The following is a 14,606-nucleotide window of genomic DNA, read 5'->3' as shown; positions in this document are numbered from 1 at the left end:
AGCACGGAAATATTAAGGTCTAGCAGACGACACATATTTATAATTTTACAAGCTAACATTGGTCTGTTCTTATAAACGACGAATATGTCGACCAATGCGATGCGTTCCCACCATAATTAAATCGATATTTACTCGATTATTCGGCTAGCTATCAACCTTCTACGACTGAAATTTCTCTGTTTAACGAAATATTTTGACACATCGAACGTTATCTTTAAGAAGTGTAACGCTTTGAAATGAGAAAAGGAAAGGAAATTATTGTGTTATTACTTATACTTTTCGTCAATATTGCACGAAGTGATACGTTTCATAATCCTGTAAATCGAGAGGATCCTTGTGTTAATTTGTGCGAGAATACACCACTGTTTTTTACGAGTGTACGTGTGCCAACAGTAAAGTTTTCTAGTTGTACATTATGATTAATAATAATTTGACACTTTTAATTTTAGAGTAAATACGTTAAATCGTGTTGTCAACGAGGATGTAGATTCTTCAATCTAGTGGACTTGCATAATGCATTAGAACCAAACAGTTTAAATGGTACAAGAGATGCTTGTGAAGCCTGTACGTATAACGTATAATAATGATTGTTACAGCTCTTAAATTAATACTGTTTAAGTAACTTCAATTTTAGAGTAAATAATAGATTGCATAATTTCTTTTTTAATATAATTGTTCAATAGTAGGCAATAAGTAGAATTACATTATATAAAGACTCATTTGTTTTATTAACACAATTAAATAAAGATAATATTACTTTATTTTGTTGTAGCATGTGCGGAGGCATATACATTGCCACAAGGTCGTTACGCATGTAGTACTGGCTGCGATTTTATGGCCAAGCAACGTGTTTCAGATCTGTTATCACTTCTTTTTTGTTCCATCTATGTAGAAGAAGGAGTAGATTCTAACATACTTTTAATGTCACCTGATATACCTGAAAATGATATTTTAAGTGATCCAGGTTTACAAAAGGAACTTCTTCCACGATGGTGGGACTCAAATGGATTTAAATTGCCTCAAACATATATTAAAACTGTTCCATTAGATGCTGGGGTAAGTTTTAATTCTAAATGATTTAAACAAAAAATGATATTTTAAAGTAGAATCGTATGTAGTATAATTTTAATAATTCTAAGAGTATATATCAACACGAAAGTTAAAAATTTGTTTGATTTGACATATCTTTTTATAAAGTGTGTGTTTCCTTTTTTTATAAACTTCAAATATTTAACACATTAAGATTAGTTTTAATAGTAAATAATATGAATTTGATAACAATGGTATAAAAATGTAGACTATGGATTACGGTGTACCATCAGACTACTCTGGAGAAAATGACCAATCAGCTTCAATACCTGGATCTGATTGGCTTCAATGTGCTTCAAGACATATTGGACTACCACATTGGCTTCTTGTCTGTGCTCTTTCAGCAGCAACATTGTCTGCATTTTGGCTATGTATATTTGCAGATAAACCTAATGATTCTTATAAAGACACACTTATTGAAAAGTCTGATATTTCTCCTACAGTAGCATTGTATATACCGGAAATACCATTGCATAAAGAACCTCCTCCTAAATATTCTGAAAGCATTGATATAACAGAAATAAATATGAAAGTTTAGCTAGATGCTTTAGTGGTATAACTTTTAAGTGATTTTGAAAACTATTTCGATTTAAGTATATTATCAGTTTTGAATAAATTATGGTTATATTATGTATAGTAGTGCTTTATGAATATTGCAGTTATTAAAAACTAATCGCACTTTCTGTTTCTAATGAAATTGTTGATAGTTTAAAGATAATCTTCTAAGATATACGTAAAAATAAAGCTTTAAAAATTGAATTCAAGTTTTGAAATATACAAGAACTAAAATCAAAATAAATTATAAAATAAAATGCAAAATATTTTCTGGAAAAAATGTATGGTAACATATATGCTGGGATTATTTTATACCAAATAATACTATTTATAATAACAAGAAGTGACAGTTCTTACTATTACGTTTTTTTTCTATGAAGATTGTGGCAAAAACCATCATCAAAGTAAAACTAGCAAAATAATTACAAAAATGCACAGATGTAAGACTGCATATTATGTACTTTGTTAGCAGTTTAATGAGGATCAAAAGCTTTTATATTTATAACAATGTATTATTTTTTTAAACATGATTTATATATAGTAAAGGAAGATATTCTAACTTTAAATATTGCACATTCATTTAAAATGTTTACATGTTGTATATTTTTTTATGAACACGAAATTTGTATTCATTATAATCTATGCACATTTTAAAAAACTTGTTTTTGAATATTCCAATATTAGTTACAAATTTTAATATTGGAAAACAAAATATCATTTTATGCAATAAACAAATGATCTTTTTATTTTGTTATTTTTAAAAAATGGGTTTAGTTCATATAAATATTTGTCTGTATTCTCCACATTATTTAAAGGTACAATGGAAATAAAAATTTTTGAATAAATTAAATTATTAAAATAGTAAACCTGGAAGCTAGTAAACACATTTACAAGAACTATTGACCTGATACTCTATGCATAAACATTAATCATTATTTTAAAGTTTTCTCTTAATTTTTGTATTAGATTCAAGAAAAAATAAAATATTCCAATTATGCAAATAAATATAGTACAATGCAAAATTGAAAATAGATTTAGAATATTATGTACACTATTTTACTTCTGTGAAATCTTGAAATGTGGTATAGTATATCATGTAATACTTGCATAACTAAAAATATTACTATAGATATTGAAATACAATTTAAAACTTTTTCCATATTTTAGCCATATTATACTGAAATGTATCAACTTAATATTTTCTCTCAACGTGTAAATTGATGTGTAATTGTCTAAGCAATGTAAGACATTACTTATAAATACTAACAAAAGTAGTAAAGCCTGTACCTTTGTACTAGTATAAAATGTTCAATTCCTCACAATTTAATGAGATTTAAAATAATAATTCAATTAGGTATTCATATAATTATTAAAATCATCAATTACAGTGAAACTAATTTTATAATATTACAATGTTGTTACTCTGTAAGTTTACTAAAAATGATAAAATATGTTTTAAATTCGAATAAATATTAGTTAACAGCTGAATATATTGCATTTGTATAAATATAAGTGTTATGAACACAATGTTGTAGAAATATATAAGTTATTGTTACAAATCACTCTATAAAAGTATCATCTGTATTTCTAAAGAATCAATATTTGTAAGCAAAGTTTACTTATTGAATATATCATTATAGGAATTGATTTAATCATGAATTCTATTTTATCAAATCTAAAGAAATTTCTCTTTTTATCCAGTGATGATAAAATTTTATTCCTTTAAAATGAATTGTTAAGAATACCCAAAATATGATTTTTACGTTATGAAAGTAATAATAGGATTTTTTAATTGAAGATGTAGTTAAATATTTAATTATTTACGATGGAATATATTGTAAATACCGATACATTTAATGTATAAGAAAGTATATTTCAAACCAAAGTATCATGTTCCTTACATAGGATATTGACAAATTTACTGTATTAATAAATATTTGTTATCTTGCTATGCATTGTAAAAAATAAAAAAAAATTATACAAAGGTGTATAAATATTATTTATTGTTTTCCTCGTATTCGAATTATTTTATTTAAACAGAACAATTTTTAGAATTTTTATTATGGGACAGGAAGTTAACGCCAACATTTAACAAGTGAAAAAATTAGCACCTTCTGAAAATATTGATTACAATCATTAAATAGAAAGTATATTCTACTGTATTAATACAGGGACTTACGTCAATGGTAAGTCATATAAACTATCCAATACAAAAGTGCTTTGATAAAAAAAACAAACAACATTTTTCAGTTTTTAATTGTTCCTTTTGTTATTTGTCAGTATTTTTGAATTTTTTTTATATTAAAGAATTATTTTTTCAATTCAAGATAACTGCAATATGTACAATATGAAAAAGTATCTCGAATTAAAAAAATATTCACAATCCTTAAATGTAAAAAGAATTTATCTGTACAGTACAATGAGTGCTTAACCGTTTGTAAACATTATCCTAACTTCTTAAGTATTTAAAGCATTTACAGCCAATAAAGTTTTGGATCATCTCTCCGCACTTGAAGTTTTAATACATGTCTATATATTTTTAATGCTGGACCTAAAAGTAGATCAAGCCCACTCAAAACATCAGACCGTTTCATCAATAGTAAAGAATGGCCATCAATGTCCTAAAACATGTAAATATAACAGACAGTTAATAATAATAATAATAATAATAATAATAATAATAATAATAATACTAGCGAAATAGAAAATAAAATAGAAAAAAGGACCTGCTGTCTGAACACTTCGGCTTCCTTTGGAAAAAGTCTTGCAAAATACTGATACACTTGTTCAGATGTCCAATCTGAAGCATCAGGTATGTTTGGATCAATTCCATCTCTTGGACCTTCATCCTCCATTTGATCAGAAGATCCCCTGGCAGGAGAAACTTGAGGGCTTAAAACAGGAGGTAAAACAGGTGGATTTGATGGGGTGTCAGGTCTGCTTGTAACCAGATTAATATTCTGGTTTAAATTTGTTTTATACTGTTTTTGGGTACAGTCATTACATTGCCATTTTGAATTTGATTTAGGAATTATTATTCGAGGTGTATGGCAGTAATAATGATAAGCTTCATCACACGTGAAACACGTTGCAAGTGGACCCTGTTAAACAAAATTAAATTATAATATAGTAAAAAGAAAATAACACTGTATTTGTTTTATTTAACTTACAGCATCCGAAGTTTCACAACATATTGTACAACTTTTACAACGTTCACATTGCCAATTACTTCCTGCCTTTTGGATCATTTCTTCTGGGCTATAAATACAGCTTGGATGTGCTATAAATAAATTTTAATTTATTGCAGCATGTTAATATAAAAAATTCATCATATTTTCATATTAAAATACATACCTCGTACAGTACAATCACGACAAGCAACCAAACTTTCTTGCTTTTCTTTGGCACAAAGACTACATTGTCTACAAGGTCCATCTTTGACAGTTGATTTGGAAGCATCTTGAGACTCTTGAGACAAAGAAGACTTATTTTGAGAACCCGGTTGTCTTCCTCGTTTTCGTTTTACAAGATTATTGTCAGAAGGATCAAACACTTTTTTTGCTCTCTGAAACATGCATGTTTTTGTTCATTTCTTTAACTGTATATATATAAATTTAGTTGAAATATTTAACATGTTAAACAATGCTTGTCATATCGGTTATCATTAAAATAAGTACCTTTCTACGAGCACTACGAAACCCGCCAACATTAGCATTGGATGGTGTAGGTGATGGATTAGTGGAACTTCTTCCCGCATCTTCGTCTTCTCGTTCTTCACTAAGGTGTCCAGCCTCTTCTCTCTTTTCTTTTTGCAAACTTGTTTCTTCTTTATTGTCTTTTCGATAATCCTCAAATTTGATCTCTATGTCCATAGGATCGTCTGTTCGAACAAGTAAGCGCTGTTTACGCTCAGCCTTTGATGACCTTTTGAGGTTATGAGACTGATTATCCGTATTCTTGGATTCGTCTTTTATATCTTCGACGGAAGTTTGTGACGGTTCCTGTGAATCCTGTTCCTTTATGGAATCGTGTTCCATTAATGATTCGGTATTTTCGTTTCTTCCGACAATTATTTCGTAACATTCTTCTTTTCTAATCTGTGGATCAGGCTTCGGACTTGCTTGACGCGAGGATCTTGGTGTATTTGATCTAGAATCCGTAATTGTCAGGTTTTCTGTCTCGTCAAAATCATATAGCCCACCCGTCGTCGAGGAAACAGTCTGTAATTCCTTGCGCCGCGCGTTTCCATTCTCGAGGGTAAAGGATTCTCGATGTGTTGGCTCGGCGGTGGTTGTCATGTCAGACGTCGCCACCAGCGAGTAATTGCCGTTAGATAGACGCGTCAAATTACCGCTGGCTACTTCTTTTCCAAGGAAATCTTCTACCATACGTCTAGAAGTAGGGTTTGAGACACCATCGAGCAGTTGCTCGACCAACCTGTAAGCTGGTACACCTTGATCGAGGTAATCCGGCTCCTCGACAACAAGTTCGGCCACAGCACCCGCAACCATCCCGGAGTTCAACTTCTCCTTCACGAAACCCTCCGGCCGATTTTTGTAAAGCTGTAATCGTGACCATTTCGAAGCATTTCTATAACTGGTGTTACCTTTATAATCAACCTGTATCACCTTTTCTGCTTCGATTAACCGATGCAGATCGGCAATAGTGTCCCGTGCATCTACGGAAAATTTCCGTAGCAAATAATTGCAGATACGGTCAGCGTCAGGTCGCGCCTTACGTCGACGCAACTGATCTATTGCCTCCAGGATCTGCTCCTCGTGGAGTATTTGAGTTTCTACCCGGTGTTGCTGCATTATTATGCGTCGATAAAACGTTTAGCGCTAAAATGCGATGTATCACGATATATATTCGTATAACGTTTGATAACAACGTAGAATTCGCAAAAATGATTTCCACTGTGCTTCCTGCACGTTTTTATTGTGTTTGTACCATTCGCGCGTGATGTCATAACGACCGGCAAATTTTTATATTTTCGCGTATGTATCGGCTTCTGACCGTATCACTTCGTCGTATTTCGGTCAATCTTCAACCCTTTTGAAATTGTTCATATAAAGTGATGCGAACGCAATTCTTGCGATCAAAAACATATTTCAATCTATCATTACGTCACGTGAATAGCGAAAGCTCTTAATTGTATTTGAAACGATGCCTAGATAAAAAAAAAGTCGCATCATTTTTACTGTAGGAACTGCCCTGATCCTTTTGTATCGAGCGCAGAATCGTGCTCGCACATAAACAAGTTCGAATAACGCGTTATAATAAAAGCGCGTATCTCAATGCGGTCGTATGTACACGATTGTCTTCTTCTTTTTAATTTTATGAACGTATTGCTATTGACGCAAAAGTAGCAACACAACCGGAGAAACTTGTCAATGTGATGCAATATTATCGATTGCACGGATCGACGAAGTCAATAATGTGCAAAATCTATGGCGCATTCGGAACGCGCGAAATGTCTGCTCAACGTTCAGCGTTAATCACCAAGCGCAAAGCGATTAAACGCGGCTCACAAGCGAGTCCACGAATGATCACTTTCTATTGTTCGTCGCTACCGGGAGAGGATTTCGAATCGCGTACCGCAGCTGCGCCGATCCATTGTTGGACTGAAGCCGAGAGGTGCACGGCAACGATGACGATGATGACGACGGCGGCGGCGGCAGCGGCGGCGGCAGCGGCGGCGGCGGCGGCGGCAGCGACGACGACGACGACGACGACGACGACGACGACGGCGGCGGTGGTGACGACGACGACGACGGCGACGACGACGACGACGGCGGTAGCGGCGGCGGCGACGACGACGTCGAGAGGCAATCTGACAAAGTCAGGTCGTCCGCCGCTGCTGGATCGAACATCGAACTGCAGCGCGACGCATTTCACACCCTTTGCACGCACTTTCGACGTCGTGATACTTTTGTGCCCGCGTACGTAACTTCCTTCCGGTAATCGTGAAACACGATTTAAAATTCGAATAAATCGTTATCGAAATATCGCCGAACCGAACAAAGAAAACAGTCTTCGCACTGGTTGCGTACTGGTCGTTCCCCGTCTTTTGTTTCGCTCGTGAAAATGCACCGATCCATGCACCCATAAATAATGCCTGTTTCACGGGGACGAAACGGGATAACCGGGGAATAATTGCACTACATACGTGCCAAGTGACCGTCGAATGTCTACGCCACGCGCCAATCGTCGAACGACGGATACCTCTCCTCTCTCACCGATCTCTCTCACCGTCCGACAGACAAGTTTTCCACAGTGTTGGATCTCTCTGTTAAGCGCGCTTCGCGACAGGCCACTTCGATACACGCGACCAAACGACGATTCCACGAGTCCACAGTCCTTGCGAATGTGCATGCCACACGTACGTATCGCGCTTACGTGTGCATGTGTACGTGCGTATACGTACCACGCGGGATATATCGCCGCCGGTTGCGTTCCCCGTATACGTCCGCGTACGCGTTGACACTGTGCACAGGCTACTCGCAAAATGCTTTGTCGGTCTCTATCGTCTACTGTACGTGATGACACATACAACAGTTCCACGAATGTCGATAAGCTTCAACGATTGTGTCGCACAATAGCCACCGCAGCACACCGCGAACCCGCAAGACGCGGTCTTTTCCTGAGCTGGCCTCGGCGCGCGCCAGCCTCTTCTCTCGCTCCCGGTTCGACCGGCCGAAAATTCTCACTAATTCGCAACTTTGAAAACTTTAACGCACATTTATCTAACCACTGTTATTTATCGGATAAACACATTTTTCTTTACAATTTCCAATGTCCCTCCAATGCTTTTTCGAGTATCGCGTACTCTAATGTAGCGCAACGCGCGAGACGCGCTCTTTTTCTAGAGGCGGCTTCTCGTGCGCGCCGCGCCAGCTCTCCTTGTACAGAACGCCCAAAAAGATCGAACTCCGTGAAACTGTGACGCACTTCACCTCACTGATACTGTCACTTCCGACAATTCACAAAAAATCGTTTACATCGCTGGTGAACCTTCCTTACAGCCGCTTGTACGAGTTATTTCGACAAAACCGAAGAGCGCCAAGCCGGGTGCGGCTACACGCGAGTGTGGACGGACCGCCGCTGGAGTACGGAACACGCGGAGCGCACTTTTTGCGGGGACGGGTCCGTGCAGGCACGGCGATACCTTTGTCAGAACCCTACAAGAAACCGGCTTCTGCGCATCGCTTTCACCGACTTATCCATTCTCTTCTTATAAGAGCTTTTCTCTTTTCTTAACGAATAATAATCATAGAATTGTCTCTTCTTATCGTTTTTCTATTTGAATAAATGAAGCAAGAAAAATTTCATATTTTTACAAAGAGTATTGATTCTTCTTTCGTATGGAACATTTGGAAATTCCATTTTCTACCATTCATTTTTTATTATGTATTTTAAATGCTAATTATAGATATAATAGACTTAAAAAATTAAGTGTTTATTTGACTCACACGTACGTAAGGTAAGATACTCTTTCTATGAATTTAAATTAAAAAGAACAGTTTCACCAAAATTTTTTGATGATTTTCACACGATACGTTACTGTATCTGTGATTTTAGAAACGACCGTGACGTATCGGCCATTCCCGAGCGCTGCTGTCCTCGTTCCCGGCCGAGTAGCTCCCTTTTGAGCCTGTTTTCAGATAGACGGATCTGACGCAACAGATCGTAAGCAAATCTAAAGTTACGTCGCACGTGACTCGTTCAAATATTCTTATTTCTTCATTAACCATTTAAGTAACAATAATTTATATCTTTGATTTGAAATATTACTATTTCAAAGAATTGTAAATATTTCGAGAAAATTCTATAAATTACATAACATGAAAATAGCGTGCATAATACATTCTTTAAAAAATCGTATTACGATTTCGTACTTCATTATGTACTTTTGTAGTATAGTGCAAATGAAAGAACATAATTTTTGCGTTCTTTTTTTATTTTAAATAATATAATTTCATATAGGTAGTTTAAAGAATATAATTGATATTTCTCATTTCAAACAGATACTTTATTGCAAAACGTATAAATACAAAAAATATAATTAGTAAAAAAATACACGTGTTGTAACGAATCTTGTGTTTGTTTAACAGCACCATTGATTATAAAGTAATTCCTCTTATAGATTAAATATAATTATTTTCTTTTTCCATTACATTGGTACCAATACTGTGTCGTCGAAGTTTTGAGATCTGTTAAAAAATAAATTTTAATTATACTGTTACATTTAAATCTAAGCGTTTTATTATCAAAATATTGATTGGATATATACCAGATTGATCGGTTTCACTTTATGTATAATTTTATTACTATTTCTCAGAGGACTTTGTTGCACATTACTGCTAGTCTTTTTCAAAGAAATAGGCGAATTTTTTTGAGAATTCGATAGTTTATGCAACGAATGCTGTGGAGATTCGGAAAATCGTCCATATTGATTAACATCGAATGAAGAATTCAATCTCCTACTCACAGGAGGAGTCTGAGATTTTGGAATGTTGGAATTTGTTGGATGGCGTTTAGGAGTCGTTTTCTTGGGAGACTGCAATTTGCTAACTCTAAAAAATAAGTTAACAGATTTGTTACGATTTTCTATATATTTCTTTATAAATATCATAATTTTAATCTTACCTTTTTGGACTATTATTTATTCCATTGTTACTATTAACATTTACGCGTGTAGTTACTGGTGAGATATCGCAAGAAAAGTTTCGTTTCTTTGAACAGTTCGTTATTTGTGATTGTATTTTACAGGGTTTAGAATTCTGAGCATCTGGAGTGGATGAAGCCATTGGTTTTGAAGAACGCGAATATTTTTTTGCAGTACATATACTATCTGTTGAATTAGGGGTACTACTAATAATTTTATGCGATTTAGGCGGCGTTATAGTCTCAGTGGACGGAATTACTTTTTTGCCAATGGTTTCTATAACGCAAAGTATACTACATTTGATAAAGAATGACGTATAAAAAATATAATTAATATTTGATTTATTTAACTATACCTTTTTTTTGCATAATTTCCATGGGCAGAACAGCTTTCAGTGGACCCTTTTTATATGCAATATCGCTACCACTTTTTGTTTTTAATTTAGTTTTAATTGTATTTATCATTGTGGTCTTTTCTTTTTGTAAATTTAGTGTTGGGATTGTTATTGTTTCTATATCTAAAAATAAGTGTACATAGATTAATCGTATTGACATGTGATCTCTATATTATGAATTGTTGAAACTAAACAAACAAAAGTTACCTTTCTCTAAACCACTTTTATTATTCTTTGCAATGACTTTCTTGTTTGACGTTGAACTAATAAAATCAGGGTCACTAGAAAAACGTTTTGTAACTTCCTTCAATTGAGATGTATTTTTACCCTTAGATATTACTGAGCTTGATACATTTTTAATTGGTGGAGTTTGAGAGACTATTAGTTTTTTTCTAATAAAATTCTTGCCAGGCGATACTTTCTATAAAATAATATGATTGGGTGTATTAGTAGTATTGTACTTGATAGTTTGAATAAATTTTTTATAATAGTACACTTACTTTTGATCTTGATAGAGTTGAAGTACGCGTTTTATTTTCAAACTTTAATTTCGATTTTTTTGAAGTTGTTTGAATTTCTACGTCATTATTATTACTTTCTAAATTTTCATCTATATTACAATTATTGGAAGCAAAATTTAATACCTTCCCTAAATTTTTAAGTATATCTAATGTTGAATAGTCTTCAGTCTGTCTAGTTAATAATTTTGCTATGTTCGTAAGAAGTTCTGTTGCAATTTTCTCATTTAAAGAATTATTATTATCTGTTTTGCAAGAAAAGTCTTTTTTACGTACATTTTGATTATCTAGATCACTTTCGTTTATTTCTGTCTCTAACTTTTTAGTACCAGTTTTTGCTTCTAAATTTTCATTGTCTGCCTTACTATTTATTTCTTTTAGATATTCTTTAGAGACTTTTGATGAATCATTAAAGTTCATATTTGTACAAATTACTGATTCTTTAACATCGTTTGGGAAACCACTAGTTAAATTATCTTCCCGACTGTATTCCATATTATTTTCTGTTACATTTTTTATTTCCAAGCAACTACTTGATTTTTGTGGACTTTTTGATAAATTATTAGTTGTATTAAGATAAGTGGTCAGTAATTCAGTATTATTTTCCCAATTAATACCCAAAACTTTTTCTAAATTCTCCAGTAGTTTATTAGCTTCTATATTCTCCTCTGTTGTAATTAGTTTCTTGAGATCCAATAATAGCGTAGCTGTTGTAATACGTTTTTCTGTTGATATTGGTTCAATGAGTTCTGTTTCCAAATCTTTCATATTTTTTCCCACTTTACTATTAAGAAGGTTTCCATTTGTGTTTGAGTATGAATCATTAGATGTACACTCCATAACTTTTTCATTTTTGGAATTTAGATTATTTACATTAGGAGATGTGGGTAATTCAATTAAATTATCAGTCATGGCTTCATCGTCAAATGCTGGTAGTAACTCTGCTGTCCATGAAGAATTGCTTCCGATGAGATCATCAATGCTTGCTAAATAACAAAATAAATATTTTAGATCTTGCACAATAGTCATACTAAAGAAATATTTAATATTTAAAAGATATCAATAGTAATACTAATTACATGTTTCCACTTAATAAACAATTAATGTTTTAAGCCTAAATTCATTTAAAAAATATTAATTAAGTATAATATAAACTTACATTCCGAACTTGGTTTTAAAGCCAATTCTTCAAAAGTTTTTGCAAGAAGTTTTGCTTCATGAAGTATTGACTTATTAATTTTATTTTCATCCTAAAATATAAACATAAATGCAATTATTTACAATATCTTACAAATTATTTGTATAATACTATCTTACATTCCTCAATACACGTATTACTAAATTACTTTTATTTGTTCAGAAGGAATAAAATGTATTTTAATAAGTTATTGAGTCATGTAAAAACTTACAACAAATACTGAATCAGATGAAGTGTCTGAAATAGACTTTTCATGATGTTCTTCACTACAATTCATGTCTGATGTACATATATCAATATCTATTAGTCTGTTATTTGTATTGCATTCTTCATTTTTTTCTATTACAGCCACACATTGTTTAATATTGTCAGAAAATTCAGATATGATTTCATTTTTTTCATTTGTAGAATTTTCGGAAACATGAAATTTATCCCTTAGTTTATTAAATTGATCTGCTAAATCATACACTGGAGATTTAGTTTTATTTGAGACATCTGTTACCGATGTTATTGAATACCTTGATATTGGTAGCACAGAATTTGTTTCTTTAACAGAATCCATTTTTTCTATTAATTTGGTATTATCTGATTTTTCAAATGAACCAGTGTCTAAAAATGTTCGATTAATAGTGCCATCTGATAGTATCATTGATGAATGACTTGTAGAAGAAATCGAGTTTAACCTAGTTATAGAAGAAATATTAGATAAACTTGAAAATACAGAATCTTTGCTACAGAGACTATTCAAAAATCCTTCATTTAACAGATCAAGTGAATGTAAAGAAGATATACTATTACTACTTCCAAAATTAGTTTGTGAAGGTTCTACTAGTGATGTTTGGTTTAAATATTTTGATTTTTTTGGCAATATTTTTTCTCCTTGTGAAAGTGAACGTTGAAGTTTTGGAATTTTTAAAACTGTCACTGTTGAAATTTGATCAGTATTAAGTTTATCTTTTTCCATATTTATTGAGATCTTATTTTGTGAAATAGATTTCATTTGTTCTTTACTTAATTCTTGAACTGCTTCAAATAATGTATCATCCATTACAGACTGATTTAAAATGGATAATTCATTCTCTTGAATATTAATAGTAGGTATATTATTCGTATTCTTTGAGAATGATAAATTAATATTATTGGTTATTACATCATCATCCAACACATTAGTATTATTCGAATCAACTATTATACTTCCATTGGGTATTTTATCATTAGATACATTTTTCTGATTTAATTCCTCATTAATTAAGGACTCATCTAACGTCCTGTTTATTTTCAATTTTCGAGTATATTTTTTTTCCTTAAGGATAGAATCGTTTTTAAAATCACAAGAATATGTTCTTATTGAAGTATGTTTCTTACATTTTGACCTTAGTGCTTTCTCTAAAGTTACTTCAAATGGATCATCTTTTTTTTGAATGTATTCTGTAGTTTTATGTAGTACCATATCAAAAGGGTTATTCTCGAAGCTACTACGTTTGCCTGTTACTAGAGAGCTTGGATCGTTGATATGATTATTACAATTACTGCATGCCATGTCTGTAGGAACTGGTATTAAAGGTGATGCAAGTTGAGAGCTCAATAAGCCTTTTCTGTCTGGACTATTTAAATCTATAAGATCGCACATATTCACGTTCTTATTCATTAATATATCCTACGTTTGTTATAATAACAGTAGTAGAATCTTCTCAGATAAATTCAATATTATTTCATAAAAATGTATTAAGATTTCATGGCATTAGCTTGACTTATTATTATTTGCAACAACGTTATCACAAATTTTGAATACACCAGTTATCTTTTAGGAAGCGCATAATTATTTGACATGTAATGAATTTTTTCTTGATTATCAATATCTAAGAAGCATTTGTAGTCTGTAAGAAATTAATTATTTTCTACAATTTCACGTACTCACAGACACTAACGTTTACAGTACCATAGACGTTTCAAAAATCTTTAATCCACTGCCATCTGGTGAACGTTTCAGAACTTTAAATATCAAACGGAATTTGTCTCCTTTGCAACGTATTTTCATATTGTTTTAAAACAAAAAAATAAACAAATTGGATATATTTAATTATTTTATAAATATTACAGTTTCGTAATTATATAACTTTCAAATTGAGGAAACTTATAAAAGACAAATTATACTGTCACATCGTTTATACCACTCTTTTGCAC

General features: G+C 32.5%; 4 protein-coding genes across 6 annotated transcripts; 2 read left to right on the top strand and 2 right to left on the bottom strand.

Annotated features, from left to right (window-relative positions):
- Positions 1-98: 98 nt before the first annotated feature.
- Positions 99-2,431, top strand: LOC143144293 (transmembrane protein 59-like). The gene is made up of 4 exons (XM_076306566.1): positions 99-377; positions 450-564; positions 773-1,056; positions 1,298-2,431. The coding sequence occupies exons 1-4, from the start codon at positions 237-239 to the stop codon at positions 1,625-1,627; spliced, it is 870 nt and encodes a 289-aa protein (XP_076162681.1). The 5' UTR covers positions 99-236; the 3' UTR covers positions 1,628-2,431.
- A 1,323-nt stretch (positions 2,432-3,754) lies between these two features.
- On the bottom strand, positions 3,755-7,188 carry Lint-o (L(3)mbt interactor in ovarian somatic cells). The gene is made up of 5 exons (XM_076306346.1): positions 5,322-7,188; positions 4,999-5,209; positions 4,815-4,924; positions 4,371-4,745; positions 3,755-4,265 (listed from the first exon to the last, which is right to left on the bottom strand). The coding sequence occupies exons 1-5, from the start codon at positions 6,456-6,458 to the stop codon at positions 4,119-4,121; spliced, it is 1,980 nt and encodes a 659-aa protein (XP_076162461.1). The 5' UTR covers positions 6,459-7,188; the 3' UTR covers positions 3,755-4,118.
- A 425-nt stretch (positions 7,189-7,613) lies between these two features.
- On the top strand, positions 7,614-8,963 carry LOC143144201 (uncharacterized). The gene is made up of 2 exons (XM_076306349.1): positions 7,614-8,026; positions 8,670-8,963. The coding sequence occupies exons 1-2, from the start codon at positions 7,832-7,834 to the stop codon at positions 8,949-8,951; spliced, it is 477 nt and encodes a 158-aa protein (XP_076162464.1). The 5' UTR covers positions 7,614-7,831; the 3' UTR covers positions 8,952-8,963.
- A 697-nt stretch (positions 8,964-9,660) lies between these two features.
- LOC143144197 (uncharacterized) lies at positions 9,661-14,309 on the bottom strand. Of its 3 annotated transcripts, XM_076306345.1 has the most exons (9): positions 13,434-14,309; positions 12,634-13,031; positions 12,384-12,474; positions 11,207-12,210; positions 10,914-11,127; positions 10,668-10,829; positions 10,294-10,588; positions 9,938-10,220; positions 9,661-9,857 (listed from the first exon to the last, which is right to left on the bottom strand). In XM_076306345.1, exons 1-9 carry the CDS (start codon positions 14,068-14,070, stop codon positions 9,792-9,794), a joined length of 3,150 nt encoding a protein of 1,049 aa, XP_076162460.1. In that variant the 5' UTR covers positions 14,071-14,309; the 3' UTR covers positions 9,661-9,791. The 3 variants fall into 3 exon arrangements, with proteins under 3 accessions (XP_076162460.1, XP_076162458.1, XP_076162459.1); XM_076306343.1 differs by having other exon boundaries at positions 12,634-14,309; XM_076306344.1 differs by having other exon boundaries at positions 10,294-10,498; positions 12,634-14,309.
- Positions 14,310-14,606: the final 297 nt, after the last annotated feature.

This window comes from Ptiloglossa arizonensis, chromosome 3, assembly GCF_051014685.1.
Source record: "Ptiloglossa arizonensis isolate GNS036 chromosome 3, iyPtiAriz1_principal, whole genome shotgun sequence".
NCBI classification, from domain to species: Eukaryota; Metazoa; Arthropoda; class Insecta; order Hymenoptera; family Colletidae; genus Ptiloglossa; species Ptiloglossa arizonensis.
This window is presented reverse-complemented; position numbering and strand designations above follow the sequence as displayed.

Bases quoted from the DNA above. Each gene is read 5' to 3' on its own strand.
- LOC143144293 (XM_076306566.1), top strand. From the start codon at position 237: ATGAGAAAAGGAAAGGAAATTATTGTGTTATTACTTATACTTTTCGTC. The intron at 378-449 runs GTACGTGTGCCA...TTTTAATTTTAG, and splicing joins CACCACTGTTTTTTACGAGT to AGTAAATACGTTAAATCGTG. The intron at 565-772 runs GTACGTATAACG...ATTTTGTTGTAG, and splicing joins AAGAGATGCTTGTGAAGCCT to CATGTGCGGAGGCATATACA.
- Lint-o (XM_076306346.1), bottom strand. From the start codon at position 6,458: ATGCAGCAACACCGGGTAGAAACTCAAATACTCCACGAGGAGCAGATC. The intron at 5,210-5,321 runs GTACTTATTTTA...TGCATGTTTCAG, and splicing joins TTCGTAGTGCTCGTAGAAAG to AGAGCAAAAAAAGTGTTTGA. The intron at 4,746-4,814 runs GTAAGTTAAATA...TTTGTTTAACAG, and splicing joins GTTGTGAAACTTCGGATGCT to GGTCCACTTGCAACGTGTTT.
- LOC143144201 (XM_076306349.1), top strand. From the start codon at position 7,832: ATGTCTACGCCACGCGCCAATCGTCGAACGACGGATACCTCTCCTCTC. The intron at 8,027-8,669 runs GTACGTATCGCG...CCTTCCTTACAG, and splicing joins TGCGAATGTGCATGCCACAC to CCGCTTGTACGAGTTATTTC.
- LOC143144197 (XM_076306343.1), bottom strand. From the start codon at position 14,070: ATGAATAAGAACGTGAATATGTGCGATCTTATAGATTTAAATAGTCCA. The intron at 10,830-10,913 runs GTAACTTTTGTT...ACTTATTTTTAG, and splicing joins TAAAAGTGGTTTAGAGAAAG to ATATAGAAACAATAACAATC. The intron at 10,221-10,293 runs GTAAGATTAAAA...CTTATTTTTTAG, and splicing joins ATAAATAATAGTCCAAAAAG to AGTTAGCAAATTGCAGTCTC.